At 39.8% G+C, this 19,063-nt stretch overlaps 1 protein-coding gene across 3 annotated transcripts in view; it reads left to right on the forward strand.

Annotated features, from left to right (window-relative positions):
• Positions 1-19,063, forward strand: part of COL24A1 (collagen type XXIV alpha 1 chain) — a 460,026-nt gene that overhangs the window by 183,706 nt on the left and 257,257 nt on the right. For all 3 annotated transcript variants that reach the window (XM_033916356.1, XM_033916354.1, XM_033916355.1), the window contains exons 15-19: positions 7,813-7,866; positions 7,966-8,010; positions 8,288-8,341; positions 14,049-14,102; positions 17,219-17,272. In XM_033916356.1, coding sequence (XP_033772247.1) covers positions 7,813-7,866; positions 7,966-8,010; positions 8,288-8,341; positions 14,049-14,102; positions 17,219-17,272 — 261 coding nt within the window. The remainder of the gene's footprint in view (positions 1-7,812; positions 7,867-7,965; positions 8,011-8,287; positions 8,342-14,048; positions 14,103-17,218; positions 17,273-19,063) is intronic.

The following is a 19,063-nucleotide window of genomic DNA, read 5'->3' on the forward strand; positions in this document are numbered from 1 at the left end:
TCTGAGATCTTTAAGTCTGTTCCCAAATGCTTTATGAGGAAGACCACTTACCATTTTATTAGCTACACTCTGGGCCGACTCCATGTTGTTTAGATCTTGTTGAAGATGCATTCTCCAGAATTGTACGCTGCAACAGACCCAATGAACTTTTTTCTTTAAGATACACACTACATTTTTCAATGCTTTAATTTAGATTAGTGGTTTCTGTTTGAAAAGTATTTGTTTAAACCAGGGGTAGGGAACTCCGGTCCGCGAGAGCCATATTCCAGTCGAGTTTTCAGGATTTCCCCAATGAATATGCATCGAAAGTAGTGCATGCAAAATAGATCTCATGCATATTCATTGGGGAAATCCTGAAAACCCGACTGGAATGCGGCTCTTGAGGACCGGAGTTCCCTACCCCTGGTTTAAACAGTATTTGTCAGACACTAATTTGTGGCAGTGCTTCAAATTTTGTCAGGCAATATAGATAATCATGATGTCAAACGCCACAATGCTTATAAAGTGTAACGACTGTGTTAGTCTGCCTTCTTACATGCATAGTTGAACTTTTCTTGCAAACAGTACATGGTAAGCAAGTTTCTTCAATTTCATGTAGGTCTCCTTTAACTAAGCCATGGTAGAGGTTTCTACTGTGACCTGGAGCACTAAATGCTCCAATGCTCATGGGAATTCTGCAGCTTGGTAAAACCCAGTGTTATTTAGAGAGTCTTTTTAGTCATGTTTTCTGACAGTCCACATCACTAATTCATATAGTTCACTGTTATTCGGTTAACCATATTTTGGTAAGTAAATTCTTAATTGTTGACCAGCCATCAATTTTCAATTATTATTTTTTGGCAAGTAAATGTTTTATTCATTTTATTGCCGTTAATATTTTAGTTACCTCACATAAGTACTTTTTAATCCAAATTCACATTTTGGAGAGACAGGACTCACTTGGCCACTAACCGCTAGCATTCCATCATTTTCGATTTCTCAATTTAGGGCTCCTTTTATCAAGCCGCGTAGCGGTTTAATGTGCGTAATAGCGCACGCTAAACCGCCGGACGCGCTAGCCGCTACCGCCTCCTTTTGAGCAGGCGGTAGTTTTTGGGGGTTATGAACGCGTGATGAAAAGTAACGCACGTTAACCCCGCTAGCGCGGCTTGATAAAAGGAGCCCTTATCCTTTTCCTATCGTTTGTCCCGGATGACGGGACATTCCAAAAATGTTGTTGCCATCGTATGTCCCATGGCATGGGACATACAGTACATCTTCTACCTATCATTTGTCCCATCTATTTATTACCAAGTAGTTCGGAGTCTGAATTGGATAATGATTCGAACTTTGATGCAGAAAATGTAGCGGGCAGTAGCGATAATTATGATTGGAACCAACGTAATGTAAAATTTATTACGCTAGGAAAAGGTTAATACTTATTTAGAAGTTATCAGAGAGGTTCCAGCATTTATAGGTTGTTCTTTCAGGATCTTTGTTTGATGTGAGTTTAATATTTATTATTTCTTCAGCATTTGTGCATTGTTGGACACCATTGGAATATATCTAGACCTTCTATTTTTGACAAAGAGATACAAAAAAATATTTTCTTTTTGTTAATAGGCAAAATGCACATTCTTATTTCTTCTGCACTTTCAAGACATCACAGTCTTCTCCCCTTTCTTTCCTCCGTCTCTCCTTTTGTTTTTTCCTTTATCCTTCTTTTTTCTATTTGCTTTCCTCTCCTCCCCTTCCTTTTGTACATCTATGTCTATATTGATCTGTTTGGCATGTTGGGCTGTCTATTTGACAACCAAAGTTAAGGTTTGTTTTTCTTCATAAATAGAGGATTCCTTGACAAATGATTATTCTTTTTATTCATGCATGGTACTATATTTGTTCAAAAGATTTTAAAGATTCTCTCACATACTCCTTTGTTTATTAAAAAAAACATTTTTTTGGGGGGAGGGGGTTGTATTTTAGGCTGTTTGGCACATACCTTTGCATATCTATCTTCATTTGGTACTTTATATATATATATATATAATAAAATGCTAGAGGCGCATGCGCTCTTGAAGATTCGTGAGCGGTGGCGCCGTGAGGTGTGCTTCTGTGCCAGTCCTCAAGGCGCGTGACTGTGCAGAAGACACCAGCGACTCCTCCCTCCCGCTCCTCTTCAAAGCGGCCTGCTGAGGTTCGCCAGCTGCTGTAGCGAACCTCGCAAGCCGCTCTCCACCTCCGTGCAGAAGAAGGAGTTGCCGTGTCACCTCCCGCCCTCACTCGCCACCGCCGCCGCTGATCCTCCTCTTCAGAGCAGCCTGCGATCGTGGCCGGCTTTAAAGAACCTCGCAGGCCGCTCTCCAGCTTCAGTAGCACTCTCCCTCTGACGCATGGGATCGCGTCAGAGGGAACGTGCTACCGAGTTGGAGAGCAGCCTGCGAGGTTCGCTAAAGCCGGCACCACGATCGCAGGCTGCTTTGGTGAAGAGGAGAGGCCAGAAGACGCCTGGATGTTGGGAGGGTAAGAAGGGAATCAATACCGGGAGCCAGGGGGAAAGGGAAAGGGGGCTGCTTTGGGAGGAGGGGTGTGCTGGGGGGAGACAGAAGGGGGTCATGGAGAGATAGGGAGAGGGAAAGGGGGCTGCTTTGGGGGGAGGTGTGCTGGGGACAGACAGCTTTGCTCGGGGGGGGGACAGAAGAGGGCCATGGAGAGACAGTTAGGGAGAGGGAAAAGGGCCTGCTTTGGGGGGAGGTGTGTCCTGGGGACAGACAGCTTTGCTCGGGGGGGGGGGGGGAGACAGAAGGATACAGACAGCGGCCAAGGAGAGAGAGAGATAAAGAAACATAGACAGACAGACACATCTATTCTAGCACCCGTTAATATATATATATTAGATTTATGCTTTCCATGTTGCTTCTAGATAATCTTTTTTGAGATGTAATATATAATTTTTTTTAGGGGAGAAATGATTTAGTTATACACATTCCACACTCATGGTTCTGTAGATGATATATGTTCTTATATAAATACCTTTTGATGCATTTTTAAATACACCTTGTATTAATACACCTTCTAATATGTTTGTATTTGGTATGGTTTTTAGGTTTTTATAATGCTAAATTGTGTTTTATAAGTTTGTTTTGATTATTCATGCTTGTTGTAACTCTTCATTTCAATCTTGGTTTTATACATTAATATATATTTTGTCTAAAATTGTTTTGTAATGTTGATTGTATCATTCTTATGTTTTTACAATATTCATTTTTAATGCTTTCCGTATTTTTTTATTTCATCCTTTATTTTTTAGAGTTTTAAATATTATACAGATTTTTATTAAATCTGTTTTTATATATGCCGAAACACATATGTGTTGAGACTTTTATTTGAAGAATAAAAGTATCAAAGTATCCCAGCACTTTTAGTCACCTTCACTGCTTTTCTTTCTTTGTATTCTTGAGAAGGTGGTTTCTTCTGTTGTGTCTAAATGAAGTCTCACCAGAGTCTTATATAGGGGCATCATCAATTCCTTTTTTCTACTGGCCAATCCTTTCCCTTTGCATACAAGCATCCTTCTTACTCTATGCCATTATCATTTTCTACCTGTTTGGCCCCCTTAGGATCATCGCAAACAATCACACCCAAGTCCTGCTCCTTTCTTGTGCATAAATGTTCATCACCCCCTAAACTGTATTGTTTCCTTGGTTTTTTGCAGCCCAAATGCATGACCCTGCATTTTTTTATCATTAAATCTTAGCTGCCAAATTCCGGCCTTTCTTCAAGCTTTGCTAGGTCCTTCCTCATGTTATCCATACCAGATTTTGGTATCGTCTACAAAGAGACAAACCTTGCCAGATAGCCCTTAGCAATATTGTTTATAAGAAAAAAAAAAAAAAAAGAACCAGCACAAGAACTGAACTTTGTAGCACACCAGAAAACATCTTTTTCCTTACCCCTGTTCTGATCCCTTCTGATGTCATCTGTGGTCTTGCCACTTTCTCCCATGAGGTTAACTACCCCTATCTGATTCTCCCTCCTTAGGTCCTCTTTGGGGACACCTGTACTATTTGCTACAGCATGTAATGCAGTGCCTATGCAATAAATGCAGGATAGATGCTTTGCACTTTATGGTGGTATTTTGCGGGTAACATGCAGTAAGTGGAAAACCTTACCATATTATAATATAGTTGATTATTTTATTTGATATACCGCCAATATTGGCAAAAAAAGTCAAATCAAAAGCGGTTAACAATAGATAAAAATCAAAGGGAAATAATTAAAAAACAACACAACAAGGAAATGTTTACTGTGCAATTAACAATACTAAACACAAAATGACAATCAAGGGCAGGAAAGGTTTACAATATCAAAAGGTAAGAACAAATAAGGTAAAAACAGGAGGATGGGGGAGAAAAAAAATGTGAGAAGAAGAAAACAAAGGAAGAACTAAACTGAAGTATTAAAAACTAGGGTCAAATGCCAGTTTGAAATAATAGGCTTTCAAATGTGATTTAAATGATTTAAGATATTTTCGTGTGCCCCTAAATGATTCCTTCTCCTTGATCTTTATTCAGTATTGTTAGGTTCATACCCATATCAGAAAACTTCTTTGATACTGATTATTCAGAACAAGTAAAGTAAATCATTGTAAATTTAGATGACGTGTAGTGATCCTTATTGTTCCACCAGCTATGGAGTCTAGAGACATCTAGTGGTTCTGTTGATTATAATAGATGACTTTTTAGGCTACCTAGCACTTTCTAGTTGGGAGGACTCTTCTTATCAGCAAGGTAATGATAGAATGATTTGGAATTGAAGGTAAACTGGCTGGTATAAATATTCAGCTCAAAAGCAGATTCCTGGCAAAGCAGTTGCAACCCAGTGCTTTGGGTCTCTGTATACTTTCCACTTGTTCCATCTTTTAAAGACTTATAGTAACCTTAGGATTTTACCTACATCATCAACATTTTAGACAATTTAGCTGTAGATGGAGATGTTATGTTAGTAACTATAGGAGCTTCTGTTATTTAAGCTCCCCACATTTTGCAACAGTAAAACTGATTTGAAGTTCCATGTGTTATGTCTTTGTGATCTGCTGTGGTTTCCAGCCATCTTTAAAGCCCCTTTGCCTTGATTTTTTTTTTTTTTTTATTAAATCCCTTACCCTTCTCTATGGAAAGGGGATGATCCACTATTGCCACTTAACCAATCTCCGGATAGCTCTAAATGTTAGCATACAGAGTTAGCCCCTTTCTTAATTAGAAAGATCAGTCTAAATATATTTCACTGGATGTTGTGGTACTAAACTGTAAGAAATATGCACTAACAAAATGAAACAAAATACAAAAATAGTAGAAAATGTTTATTGCATAACAGAATACAAAAGGAGTAGGAAATGTTTATAATAGGTAAAGGTGTCTGACGGTGAGTGATAGTTAAGAGTTGAAAGCAGCTTCAAAAAAGTGGTCTTTAAGCTTGTATTTGAATATTACTAGAGATGGAGCATGGCATATTGACTCTGTCCCAGGCATACAGCATAGCATGAAAGAAGGGGCAGAGTCTGGAGTTAGCAGTGGAGGAGAAGGGTACAGATAAGAGGGACTTACCCAATGAACAGAGTTCATGAGGGGGTGCATAGGAGGAGATAATTGACGAGAGATATTGAGAGGCTACAAAGTGAATGCACTTGTAAATCAGTAAAAGGAGTTTGAACTGTATTCGGAAACAGATGGGGAGCCAATGAAGTGACTTGAGGAGAGGGGTAATGTGAGCGTGGTGGCTCTTGCAGGATATGAATTGTGCAGCAGCATTTTGAACAGATTGAAGAGAGAGATTGTTGAGTGGAAGACCTGAGAAAAGTATGTTGCAATAGTCTAAGCAAGAGGAGATGAGAGCTTGGATAAGGGTAGTGTACTTGGAGAGGAGAGGTCGGATTTTGGTAACATTATAGAGGAGGAAGCGACAGGTTTTAGTTGTTTGTTGGATCTGAGTGGAGAAGGAGAGAGTGGAGTCATAGATTAAGTTCAAGTTTATTAATTTTAATATACCGACCATCGAAGGATACCTGGCCGGTTTACAATGTTAAAAAAAATAAAAGGTTAAAATTAAATTATTATGAGGGGAGGGGAAGTTTGAACATTAAATGGACAAATTACAAGTATGAACGTGAGCTTGAGGGTGAAGGGAGAAGGGAAAGTTAATAATTACATCATTAAAAAAAACCCCACCAAATTAAAAGGGAGGAAGAGAGGGGGGAGGATATAACCTCAGAAAAGGTTGTGAGCTGACAAGACAGGGAGGAGGTGGAGAGTGTCATCCACAGAAATAGAGAACAGCGGGAGGGGAAGGTAGGTTTAGGTGGAAAAATAAGGAGTTCGGTTTTAGCCATATTCAGTTTTAGATGGCAGTGAGATATCCAAGTGGCAATGTCGGACAGGGAGGCTGAGATTGGGGCCTGAATTTTTTGGTTGAGAAGGATCTCAGAATTACAGGCCCTTTCATGTAGAGAACCCTTTCCATTTCATAGAGTTGGGTGTTACTTTGCGAACAGATCCTTCCTTTCTTCCGAAGGCAGTTTCTGCCTTTTATGTCATTCAGGGGCTTCATTTGCCCGCCATTCATCCTACAGGTTCGGCAAAAAAGGACAGATTCTTACGGAAGCTGGATGTATGTAGAGCCCTGCTTATCTATAGGGAGAAGACTAATGATTCCAGACTTTCTGATCATATTTTTGTACTGACCAGCAACTCAAGATGCTGCAAGCCAGCCTCCAAGACTTCCATTGCCAGATGGATTCACATTGTGATTTCTTCTTCCTACATTAAATGCGGGAAACAGCCTCCTGTCTCTATCACAGCGCATTCGACAAGAGATGTAATGGCTTCCTGGGCGGAGTCCTGGGCTGTCTCACCTGATGAAATCTGTAGAGCAGCTACTTGGGCTACTCTTCACACTTTTATGAAGTTCTACAGAGTGGATGTGGTGGCTCAAGAGGATGCCGATTTCAAGTCCTCAGTTCTGAGGGCAAGTTCATCTGTCCCCCCCCTAGATGTCTGGCACTGCTTAGGTATGTCTAGCTGAACTCCTGTGTATATGTAACAGACTGAAAGATTAGGTTCTTACCTCAATAATCTTGTTGTGTAATATACACAGGAGTCCGTACAGCCCACTCTGCTCGGACTTTTGATTCACCTGATTTCTGTCTTGGATGTTGCCAGTGTCCTTCTCAGAACCTCTTCTACTGTATTTAAGATTCAGCTGAGACATCACTACAGGAACAGGAGGCTCTCTTTTCCCTTTCCCTATGGGGGGGGGGGGAGGTTTCTAGCCCCTACTAGTTGCACTTAGCAGGTTGGTTCCTAGCTACTCATGTGCGTGATTTTTGTTCAGTGTTAAATTTTTTACTGTTTATTGATCATTGCTCTATTGCCTAAGTTTCAGAGGAGAGCAGAATATGTTTGTTCTGAAGAAGCTCCCCTGCCCCTCCTTCTCTTTTCTTCTGTTTCAGTGGCGTTTGATTGTTTTGGTACCATCTGAAAAGGGAGCTGTTCTCTATTGTAGAAGGGAGGAGTTCAGGATCTTAAAGTGACACCCTTCTGTAGATTTGCGGTTAGTGAGAATCAACAGCTAAAGCACAGACTCCTGTGTATATTAACAGAAACAATATTATCAAGGTTAAGAATCGAATCTTTCGATAACATCTACTGGGATGGTGGGACAGAGTCAAACTTTTATTGTGAAATGTATGATATAGTTCAAAGTGTGGTGATGTAGACTATCACAAAAGCTTATGTATTTTAATAACTCAATGTAACCTTAATCTTTTCCTTCATGTAGGGCGACATTGGGCCTATAGGACTACGTGGACTAACAGGAATTCCTGGGCCTCAGGTATTCTCTTACATGCATTTGGTGGGCAGGAATGAGTTCTTACTTAAGGATCCACATTCTGCTACACATAACCTGTTTTATTTTCTCTTGGTTTTATAGGGCCTGTCTGGGAATGTTGGACAACCTGGAATGAAAGGTGATAAGGTGATCTAAATATTTCCTTTATCATTGTGATATGATTTTGAAATGTTTGTGAAAACAAGGTGACATTTTTGAATTATAAAAAGTAAATAATGAAAAGATGTGAGCTAAATAAAAATGAATAAATATATAAATTTCCTCTTGATACACAGATAACCACTTATATCATCATATTGTCTGATCTCGTAATACTTTAAATGTTTTTATATTACTGTTTATCTCAGTAATTCTTTATATTAAGCTTTCTTTGTGTGTCTGTGTATAATAATACATTGTTTAGGGTGAACAAGGCATACCAGGAGAAATAGGCGAACTGGGGTATCCAGGAGACAAGGTATGTTACAAAGGCAGAATTTTACAATATTTAAATTTTTAATTATGTTGGGGTAAATATTTAATAGGGTACGTGCCTAACTGTTAATGAATGTGTATACTGTAGGTTTGTGCAAAACAAGCTAATTTTAAAAGGCAAGACACCAGTTACATTTGGAATATCAGGTTCCTATATAGCTTATGCACATGCCCATCCTTATACAATCTGAACAATGACTTAAGATAGCCATTCTGCTGGTTTGCCTACAATATACATACTATTTGAGAAATTAATTGTATGCGCATACTTTTTAAATATGACTACAATGCCTTCCTCAAAAATGCCTCTTTTCTGTAGGCCAAAAGGACATATTATGAAAGTACATGTCTTGTTTACAGGCAGTTAAAAATCCACTTACCTGGATATGGCTGACTGAGAGAGGCTAACTTTGTTTATAGTTATGTAAAAGGTTTCATGTCTTTGATACTTACACTTTGGGAATTTGTACTCTTGCTATAAATCACAATATATAACAGTACCACAGAAATGTTTTTTTAAATAATTGTCAGCTAGGGGATTGTTGTATTTCTGAAAGGAAAATCTGTTTCCATTATTTTTGGGAGGCCTCTTCTGGTTATTAAGGCTTTCTGTTCTTTTTCTGAATCAAAGTAAAGGAAGATCAAATTCTGCAATTCTAATCACTGTAAGAAATGCAATGTGACTATATCATAAATATGGAAATATGACCTCTGTGGAGAAGATTTTGTAAAATCTTTCCATAATAAATAACATGAATGTACAGATAGATTAAAAAAAAAAAAAAAAAAAAAATCAAACATCCTAGCAGAAAAATAAAAGAACTGAGAATAATTTCTGCAGAAGATGGAATGGAGCAGAAACACACCAGTATGCTGATTAATGCACATCAAGTGCTGCTGATGCTTTAAGATCTAGTTTGGAAGCTCTATTTTCTTCAAAAGATAGCAAAACCAGTTGTGAAGAACCTAATGAAATTTTGTATAAATCTGCATTTTTTTTTTTAATTTGTATTATTATTTCTATGTAGTTTTATCGGTTCATAGACAATCCCGCGAAAGACAAAGGCGCGCGCCGACAACTGAGCGCAAGACGGAGGTGCGCGCCAAAGAAAATTACAGTTTTTAGGGGCTCCGACGGGGGGTTTTGTTGGGGAGCCCCCCCAGTTTACTTAATAGAGATCGTGCTGGCATTGTGGGTGGTTTGGGGGGTTGTAACCCTCCTCATTTCACTGTAAACTTAACTTTTTCCCTAAAAACAGGGAAAAAGTGAAGTTTTCAGTAAAATGTGGGGGTTACAACCCCCCACACCTCCCACAACGCCCCCACAACGCGGCACAATCTCTATTAAGTAAAGTGGGGGGATTCCCCCCCACGTCCCCCCCCGTCAGAGCCGTAAAAACAGTAATTTTCTGCGGCGCGCACCTCCACGCTGCGCTCAATTGTCTGCGCGCGCCTTTGTCCCGGCGCGCTTTTGACCTGACACTAGTTTTATCAGTGTATCTGTCTACTTGTAAATGAAGTACTTATTACAACATCCACCCATGAATATGCCAAAGTAATTGCTCTGCTTGGTTGTTACTCATCTGTTATCCTTTGCAAATTGATCTCTTTCCATCTTATTTAGTTTGTATGACACTTTCCCAAAATTATTAGTTTGTTGAGCCGCTAGTGAAGAGCAGGTGCACTTTTCCATGTTATTTTGGGCTACTGGCAAAACATCTCAGCATATAATATGTTTCTACCATGGGAGCTGGCTAGAAACGTCCTGTAAAAAGATCAATCAGCTGTTTGTTTTTTTTATAAGACTACGAAGTCATTTTACTGAGCTCTCTAAAGAAGAGGTCTACATAAAAAAAAGATGATTTTTGATTTCAAATATTTTTATTGAGTTTTCAGTAACAAAAAGAGAAATCAATAATGAAAAAAAAAACATTAGTTAACAAGTGAACAGTAAGGTTCAACAGAACCATCCAGAACTCCAAAGGGATGACATACATAGTATCTCAAAGAGAATCTTAGGGGAAAACCAGAGGGTCCAGGGGAACCAAGTGAGAACCTGAGGAGGAAGCAATAAAAGGCGAGACAAGAAAGATAAGAAGAAGATGAGCAGGGACATTGAAACAGTAAGAGAGAGAAGCAAGAGTGTAAAGGATGTAGGACGGACACCCCACCCCCAGGAGGGGGAGCAGATAAAGAAAGAGGATATAGGCGGAATCAGCAGGATCAAAGGGAAAGATAACGATTAAGGAGAGAAATGTTGAATAGGTTCCCAAATTCGGGAGATAAGCAGAGCTCTGTTAGAAAATTCTGCCGCTTTCATCTCATACAAATGGATCATAAAAACAGTGTTCCGCCAGAAAACAACATTAAGTAAATCGGCAGACTTCCAATTGTGAAGAATCATCTGAATTGTCAAGGCGATCAGTATATTAAGAAGAGATTGTTGACTGGCGGAGAGAGGGTCTGGCACTGCTAAAGCTCTGAAAAGTAGAACATCAATTGAGAACTCAGAAGAGATAGGAATAATGTGCTTGATAAGGCGCCATATGAGTGTCCAAAACTCCTTAATGATAGGGCAAGCAAAGATCATGTGATGAAGATCCCCCAGCTCCAAGGTGCAATGCCAGCATAAATTGGAATCTCTGAGTCCTGCAATAAACATCTTATTAGGCGTCCAGAAAACCTTGTATGCAAGAAAGTATAAAGACTGAGATAAGCTGGCAGATGCCGTTAGCAGGGCAGGCTTAAAGAGGTAATTCTGCACTAGTGACCATTACAGTTTACGAAAAAAAAAAAAAAAAAAATCAGTATTTTTTTATAAATTGCATTTGAAAGGTAGCTAAGTTCATACTGACAAGAGAGATGATTACTAATGTGTGTTAAGAGAGTAACAAATGACTTCTGCCAAACAATGTTCATTAAATGGCAAAATCATGCACTTTTTGCTCTCAATGCACTGTTATATAGCATAATGAAAGCTAAATAATAAGATATAAAGCATGCCAGGGCATGTAAAGCATCTGATTCTGCAAACTAAAATCTTGCAAGTCACAATATTCATAGAGAGATAGCACTAACTGGTGTTGACTTTTCTCCCTGGGAATTCACTTTGATCAAAATTTATTATTTGATATTCACATTAACACTCTTGTTAGAAAATGTTATTTTCTGTTATGGAAGCTTCAAACAATTAGCCCATATTTTGACCTTTTCTCCTTTAGGCTATTGGTACAGTCACTTATTCTAAGTACTTTAGATTACTATAACATCCTTTATTTGTCAATCTATAAGAAAAACATCAAGAGGTTGCAAGTTATTCAAAATACCGCCGTTTGTTTGATATTCAGTCTGAATAAATTCGACTATGTGAAAAATATTACAAAAAATTGCACTGGCTGCCAGTTGAGGCGAGAATATTGTTTAAGTTTGGTTGTATATGTTTTAAGTCTTTACAAGGTCTTTTACCTAGTTATTTTCTTGATCAGTTTGAATTTGTTAATAGAAAACGCCCTACACAGGGTTCGCAGATATTTGACTTTTCATCTATTAAGGGATGTGTTTACAAATGATTCTTTGGCAAAATTCTATCTTATCAGGCCGATATATGGGATACACATCTTGGTAATTTTATATTAAGTTCCAACACCTATCTGGCATTTAGAAAATTGTTAAAAACATACTTGTTTGGTAAATTTTTTAACTAATGGATTGTAATTCACTGTGAATGTTCAGTATCTTTACTCTGTAAACCGCACAGAACTGAGAGGTAGCTGCGATATACAAGCATATTGTTATGTTAATGATTAATCTGATGCTCTCAGGAAGCATCTTAAAGGGCCGGTCAATGAAAAACCTACCTCTTTCCTTATAACCCAGTTTCAGAAAATTTGACCTTCCATTTCAGAATACCTACCTTGAACACCAGAGATATCCTAGGTCACTGTTTCTCCAATCCTCAGAGAGCCCACTATCTAACCTCCCCCCCCATCTGATCTCCAGACAAATGCACACTTCACTCCTTATCCATCCAATCTACAGAAAAAGCCAGTGCCTTCCGCCCTCTAGTGAGACTATCAGCAAGTGGGGTTTTTTTGTATTGTGTTTTTATTGTAAAACCACTTTGATGTACAGTGGTACCTTGGATTACGAGCATAACCCATTCCAGGAGCATGCTCGTAATCCAAAATGCTCGTTTATCAAAGCGAGTTTCCCCATAGGAAATAATGGAAACTCGCTTTGATAGGTTCCCACCCTCCCCCCCCGAGGCCAGCAGCGCTGCTCCCCCCCCCCCCGTGAACCGGCACCCTCCCCCCCGTGATCCGGCCCCCCCCCCCCCGCCATGACCTGAGGTCCCCCCAACCCACCCGAACCCTCTTCTTACTTTGATGTAGCCTCCGCACCTGCACCAGCATGTCCTGTGCTGTGCTGTGCCGGTGCCCGAAAATTTGCCTCCGGTGCTGGGCCTTGAGCATGTGCGCATGCTCAAGGCCCAGCACCAGAGACAGATTTTCGGGCACTGGCACAGCACAGCACAGCACAGGACATGCTGGTGCAGGTGCGGAGGCTACATCAAAGTAAGAAGAGGGTTCGGGTGGGTTGGGGGGACCTCAGGTCATGGCGGGGGGGTGCCCGATGGCGGCGGGGGCTCGTCTTGCAAAACACTCGCAAACCGGTGCACTCGTAAACCAAGGTACCATTGTATTTTTGTTTGAAAGGCAGTATATTAAATATTATAAAATAAGCCAAAAGATGACTGGGCCCTCTACCAGACAACAAGGGCATCCTAGATACCGGAAGGGACCAGGGCTGAAGGGTTATGAGCTGGAACTTTTTGATGAACCAGATACATTAGGGGATAAGCTTTTCTAAGGATCTTGGGCTTGGAGGATTGGCGGATCTTGGGCTTTTCTGTAGACTGGAAAGGTCAAGGCTGTACTTTTCAGAGGATTGGGAGATTTATCTCTCACACTGACCCCTTTAAAAGGTAGCGGTTCCAAATACATATCAGATGCATTACCTTATTGGTGTAAATAATTGTTCCATTTACTTAAGGGGGACAGTAGGCCATATTTCCATGTTCTAAAGCATTATTCTGTAAAATATCATTTTCTTTAAATGGATCTTGTTTTTGTGAGGGCATTGCTTTTCTTTTATTTGTTCTATGGCAGTTTCACATCGCTTTGAACCCACTTAAAATTAGAAACTGCTAGCAAAAGTCATACGTAAAACCAGCTATATTGAATTGTGTCCTAATTGTACTAGTGTAATCAATAGATAGCATTTTTGTTAAAGTAGAACACTGAGGTTTAAATCTTGCAGGAATACCAACACTTTATTTTAAAATCACATTATTGAACTATCCATAGATCTGTTATTTTGCCTAGTTAGTATAACGCCTTTTCAATTAGAGCATTATTTGTTTACATTTATTCATACAGGTACTAGTGACCTTGATTTGCCACTGTGAGGACTGACTACTGGGCTAGTCTGACCCAATAAGGCTATTCTTATGTTCTTATATGGTCTTATGAGAACTTAAAGCAAAATTACCAAGGCCTATTTTCATTTTTTTGCTCCATTATTAAGAATGCTAAAATGAGTACTTAATCACTGTTCAGTTGTTTATGTGGAAGAAAACATTACATCTTTTCCTGCTCATGTTCAATTGTGTTCAAATTAATTGTTTTAAGGGTGCTGTTGGTTTGCCAGGACCACTTGGAACCAGAGGAAAACCAGGACCTCTAGTAGGTTCAGATTTTTTCTTTAATTGTACTTATTGTGTTTCATTGTTGTTTTATGGTGTCTCCTCCTGACCCTCCTCTCCCCTCCCCAAGGTGAAAATTTCTACTGCAGTGTCTGCAGTGCCTTAATAAATATTACTCTTATTAAGAAGTGCTTCCCTGCATTTGTCTTGATCACATAAACAGAGACATAATGGGGGTAATTTTGTAAAACCCACTTTCTCCTGTATATGGTCTCTTATAAAATGCTTACCAGTGTAAAAATACACAGTTTTGATGCAATGGTACATACAGTACTTTGCTGATAGGCATGTATGGGGTAGAGCTTAAGTAGAATATGGGTGAAGCACAACTGCTCTAGGGTAGATTTAATGTCAGTGTTTGCAATATAGATGTAATATCTGCCACTTATACTAGTACTTGTCTTTATAAAATTGACCTAAAATAGGTGCTTGAAAACACGCTTGAACTAGGCACCCCCTTATAAAATTTCCCTTATAATATTTCAGTTTAGAGTTAAGGCTCATCCTTTCTCTCACCTCAACATTCCTGCTTCTACCTGCTTTTACTGATATATTGCAAAGTAAATATTCATCGCTGTAAGTTTACTTTTTATTCTTTCAAGAAAGTTTAACTGTAGTTCATTCCACTGTGCTCGAATGGTGTAGACTTTTGTGTGGGCTACAATATTTTATACTTGCCTGATCATTTGTGAGCCCCTGGGGATGCCACTCAGTGTAGTCCTGTGGTGGGGCTGAGCCTCAAGGGATGGCATAAAATGCATTTGTAGATGAAAAAGGGGGATATTTATCAATAGCCCACAAAATATTATTAAAATAGACCAAGTAGTTTAACCTCTCAAAATCTTAATTTTTTAATTAAATAAAATAATAGCGAGTAATCAGAAGTAATCACTTCAGAAATTCAATAAGGTCACCAGACCTGCTGAAGAGCAAACTTTGTACAGTCAAGACATATACATACTGTCTTGTACCTATCTGAATAGTACAGTAGAATTCCAATTAACCGGTACTCAAGCAACCAGTACTCTCACCCAAGTGACAAAAAAAAAAAAATCGCCAGCAGCAGTGGTTCTGAGCGTGAGCCCTTTTCCCTTCCTTCAACCCCAAAGCAGCAGCAGTCCTCTCCCTCCAGCCCTGAAACAGCAGCAGCAGTGCTGAGCCGCACCTGGCCCAATCAGGCCCTAAGGCCCGCCATTCGGAGGAGCCCGCCATTCGGAGGGCTTGGGACCCGTCCATCCGTCCAACTCACTGTAAGTAAAGGGGGGTGGTTGCAGGGTATGGGGGGTAATCGGGGGTTCAGGGGGGGCGGTCATGGGGGGGGGTGCATCGTGGGCAGGAGTGCCTGGGCTCCCTCCTACCCATATTTTAAGGGGGGTGGGGGGTCGCGGGGCTCGTGCCTCAGCAGGAGGGGTTGGGCTCCCTCCTGCTGGTATTGGTTCGGGGGTGGGGGGGTCACTTCTCTGCAGGAGGGGTTGGGCTCCCTCCTGCTGGTATTGGTTCAGTGTGGGGGGGTCGCTTCTCTGCAGGAGGGGTTAGGCTCCCTCCTGCCGGTATTGGTTCAGTGTGGGGAAGTTGCATATCAGCAGGAGGGGTTGGGCTCCCTCCTGCCGGTATTGGTTCAGGGGTGGGGGGGGGGTCGCGTCTCTGCAGGAGGGGTTGGACTCCCTCCTGCCAGTATTAGTTCAGTGTGGGGAAGTCGCATCTCGGCAGGAGGGGTTGGGCTCCCTCCTGCCGGTATTGGTTTGGGGGTGGGGGAGGTCGCGTCTCGGCAGAAAAGGTTGGGCTCCCTTCTGCCTATATTGTGTGGGGGAGGTGGATCGCGACAGGAGAGATTGGCCCCTCCTCTGACATATGGGACCGCACCAGAGGGGCTACGGCGGCCTGGTAGGACTGCTACAGCTGACCAGCGATCCTCTGCAGTCCGCGTGTACCTACAGATGATTCGGTGCTTGTACCAGCAGGCTGCTTCAATGTGAGGCTGGGATGGAGGGGGTTGGAGAAGGATAGTGGGAGATGTCGCAGCAACTGTATTGTGGGATCCGGGATGGAAAGTGGGAATAAGGGAAAGAACTAGAGCACAATGACAACTGCATATATAAAAAAGCTCGTACGAAAACTAGAAAGATTTTAACATGGGAACATGTTGAAAAGATTCTGGCATAAAATGTGAGTGTGAGAAAGTGAAAGAATCTCAATAGAGTGCAATTTGGTCTTGGCTTCTCTGCCACTGTCAAATCAAAAGGAATATGAATAAAAAAGAGAAAAACCTGAAAGCATCTAGCTTACCTCATGCTAGTTAAACACAGTTAACTATGCTCAAAAAGATTTTGTGGTTTCCGGTGAAAAAAGCTGTAAGCAGGCCAGAGAGTGCAGTTGTGATGACTACTAACAAGATTAAAAGGGGACATTCCCTTGCAATGGTCAGTATGCTGTCTCCCTCTGAATCACTATCATCTCTCACTGTTAACACTTTCAAAAAAAGTCATTAAAAGAGAGAAAATAATGCATAATTTATCCTTAATAAAAGGACCCCTAAGTAAGATTCAGCCTACAACTTAGCCTTTTTTTCCAGACTTCAGCGCCTACGTGATTGAGTTTGACACCCCTGTTCTAAATGGTTAATCAACTTTGTAGGGCTTTTAATTTTTCTCATTTCCCCCCTTTGCCCCAGGTACATTAGGTAGATTGTGAGCCCACCGGGACAGACAGGAAAAAATGCTTGAGAACCTGACTAAATTAATGTAAACCGTTCTGAGCTCCCCTGGGAGAACAGTATAGAAAATTGAATACATAAATAAAAAATAAAATAAAAAAATTTTCATCCACACTATGGTGTATTATGGCTTACTGATATTGAACTTATCAAAACAATATGACTCCAAAAATTGGTTTTAGAAAATAGAGCCATTGCATTGGTGTAACAGGAACCCCAACTCAATAATAGTTTTTAGGAAAGTGTTTTATACTACATTGGTAATCCTGACATTCCTTTATAAGTCCAAATAGCTGTCAGCCCTACAATAATCCTTTTCTGACAGCAATATAAACGGAGATCTCTACTGACTGAACTCTAACTTGTGCTGAATTGTTATATAGGGGAAAATTGGAGAGCCTGGTCTTCAGGGTACGCCTGGTCCTCCAGGCCCTGAGGTAAGGTATTTTGATTTCTTTTTTTATTGATGATTTGCCTTATGAAAAATTAAAATAATACACAGTTTTAAGTGTCCTAGACATTCAGGCAGTTATTAGTTCAGATGTTTTTTGAATGATAACCCTAACCTGTGTATAGACTATGGACCCAATATTCAGACCTTGGGAAATAGCCTAGCTAATGCTATCTCCTACCACCGTCGTCGCACCCTGAAATTCAATGCCAGGCCATATCTGCTAAAAACATAGCTGGTTAAACTGATATTCATCAGCTGACTAGCCAAGTTATAGCAGTCAAAGATAGACCAGCTATTTATGTAGGTCTATCTGGCCACACCACTTAGCTGGTCAGCCAATAAATGACCATGTCATTCGACATAGCTGGTGACTGAGCTAGCTGCTAAGCACTAATATTCATCGGCCATCTCACACTGAATATTAACACTTAGCTGGCTAAGTGCTATTTAACCGGCCAGGATCCATTTCTACCCGATTAAATAGTGCTGAATATCGGGCAGTAAGTTCTCCTTATAAAAGTGGCCTTAAGAAAAACACTTAAGTGCATTGATGACGATAAAATTTTAAAATTTGACATAAGTGAAGGCACTTTTAATATGGTACTTAATGTGAAAGGTTCAAATCACCATCTATTTTGAACCTATTATATAAAGGCAACATAGGTACCTGTGTGCTTTATAAATTATGCCCCCAGAACAAGCCCCGGTAGCACGCTAATCCCATGCAAAAATTTATACATGCTCTGAAAAAAGTGTAAATGTGTGCATGTTTTCATGTATTTTATAAAATCAAATGGGCATCATAATTGTATCCACTCCTCCTACACATAAAGTTTCCATGCACCTACTTTGTATGTACACATGTAGTTGTCAATTGTATAAGTAGTGATAGTAGTAGTAATAGAACAGTATTTTTAACAAAGAGTAAAACCAAAGCAGTTTACAGCAATAAAAATCAAAGGCAAAATATAAAAATCAATAAAAACAGACGGGGTAAAGAAATCAAGACAAGGGAATGAACTGAACGCGAGTAGGCTGACAGGGGAAAGAAAGGTTTACAATGCTTTAGGAAAAACATAAAGGAAAACAACAAAAGGTAAAAGGTTAGATAAAATTCAATTAAAAAAGATATACATGTTAACCAAAGTAAAAATTATCCTGTTACAGTTAAGTAGTTTTAGTAGCATAAAGGTCTTTTCTTTGAAGCTTTCTTTGGAAGACAAGCAGGATAGCAAATCCTCACAATATGTTTTTTTGTTTTTAACTTCTTTATTCATTTTAAAACTACAATTGTGCACAAAAAATGATATAGTTACATAGAAGAATAATTTTATAGCACAATACGCTTTTAAAGATAATAAGAAAACTTATTATCCCCCAACCAGTTAATCAACAAAATCTTAAAAATATTTAAAAACAATTCAACAAGCTTTAATCTTTCCCATATTATATCCCCTCCCCCCTCCCCAGGATGTGTATATTTCCTTATCAATATAAAAATAATCAATCCTTACACTATTTGGTTAATGGTTCCCAAACATCCATAAATTTTTTATAATAACCCTTCTGAATGGCAATGTACCTTTCCATTTTAAAGACATAACATAGGGATTCCCACCAGAATGAATAATCTATCCCAATTTCTCCAATTCTTTAAAATTAGCTGCATGGCAACCCCCGTCATTATAAGCAAAAGTTTGTTATTATTTACTGAAATTTGACTTTTTGCTCTCATAAGTGTTCCAAATAAGATAGTATCATATGTTAAAGCCAC

Source organism: Geotrypetes seraphini, chromosome 12, assembly GCF_902459505.1.
Source record: "Geotrypetes seraphini chromosome 12, aGeoSer1.1, whole genome shotgun sequence".
In the NCBI taxonomy this organism is placed as follows: domain Eukaryota; kingdom Metazoa; phylum Chordata; class Amphibia; order Gymnophiona; family Dermophiidae; genus Geotrypetes; species Geotrypetes seraphini.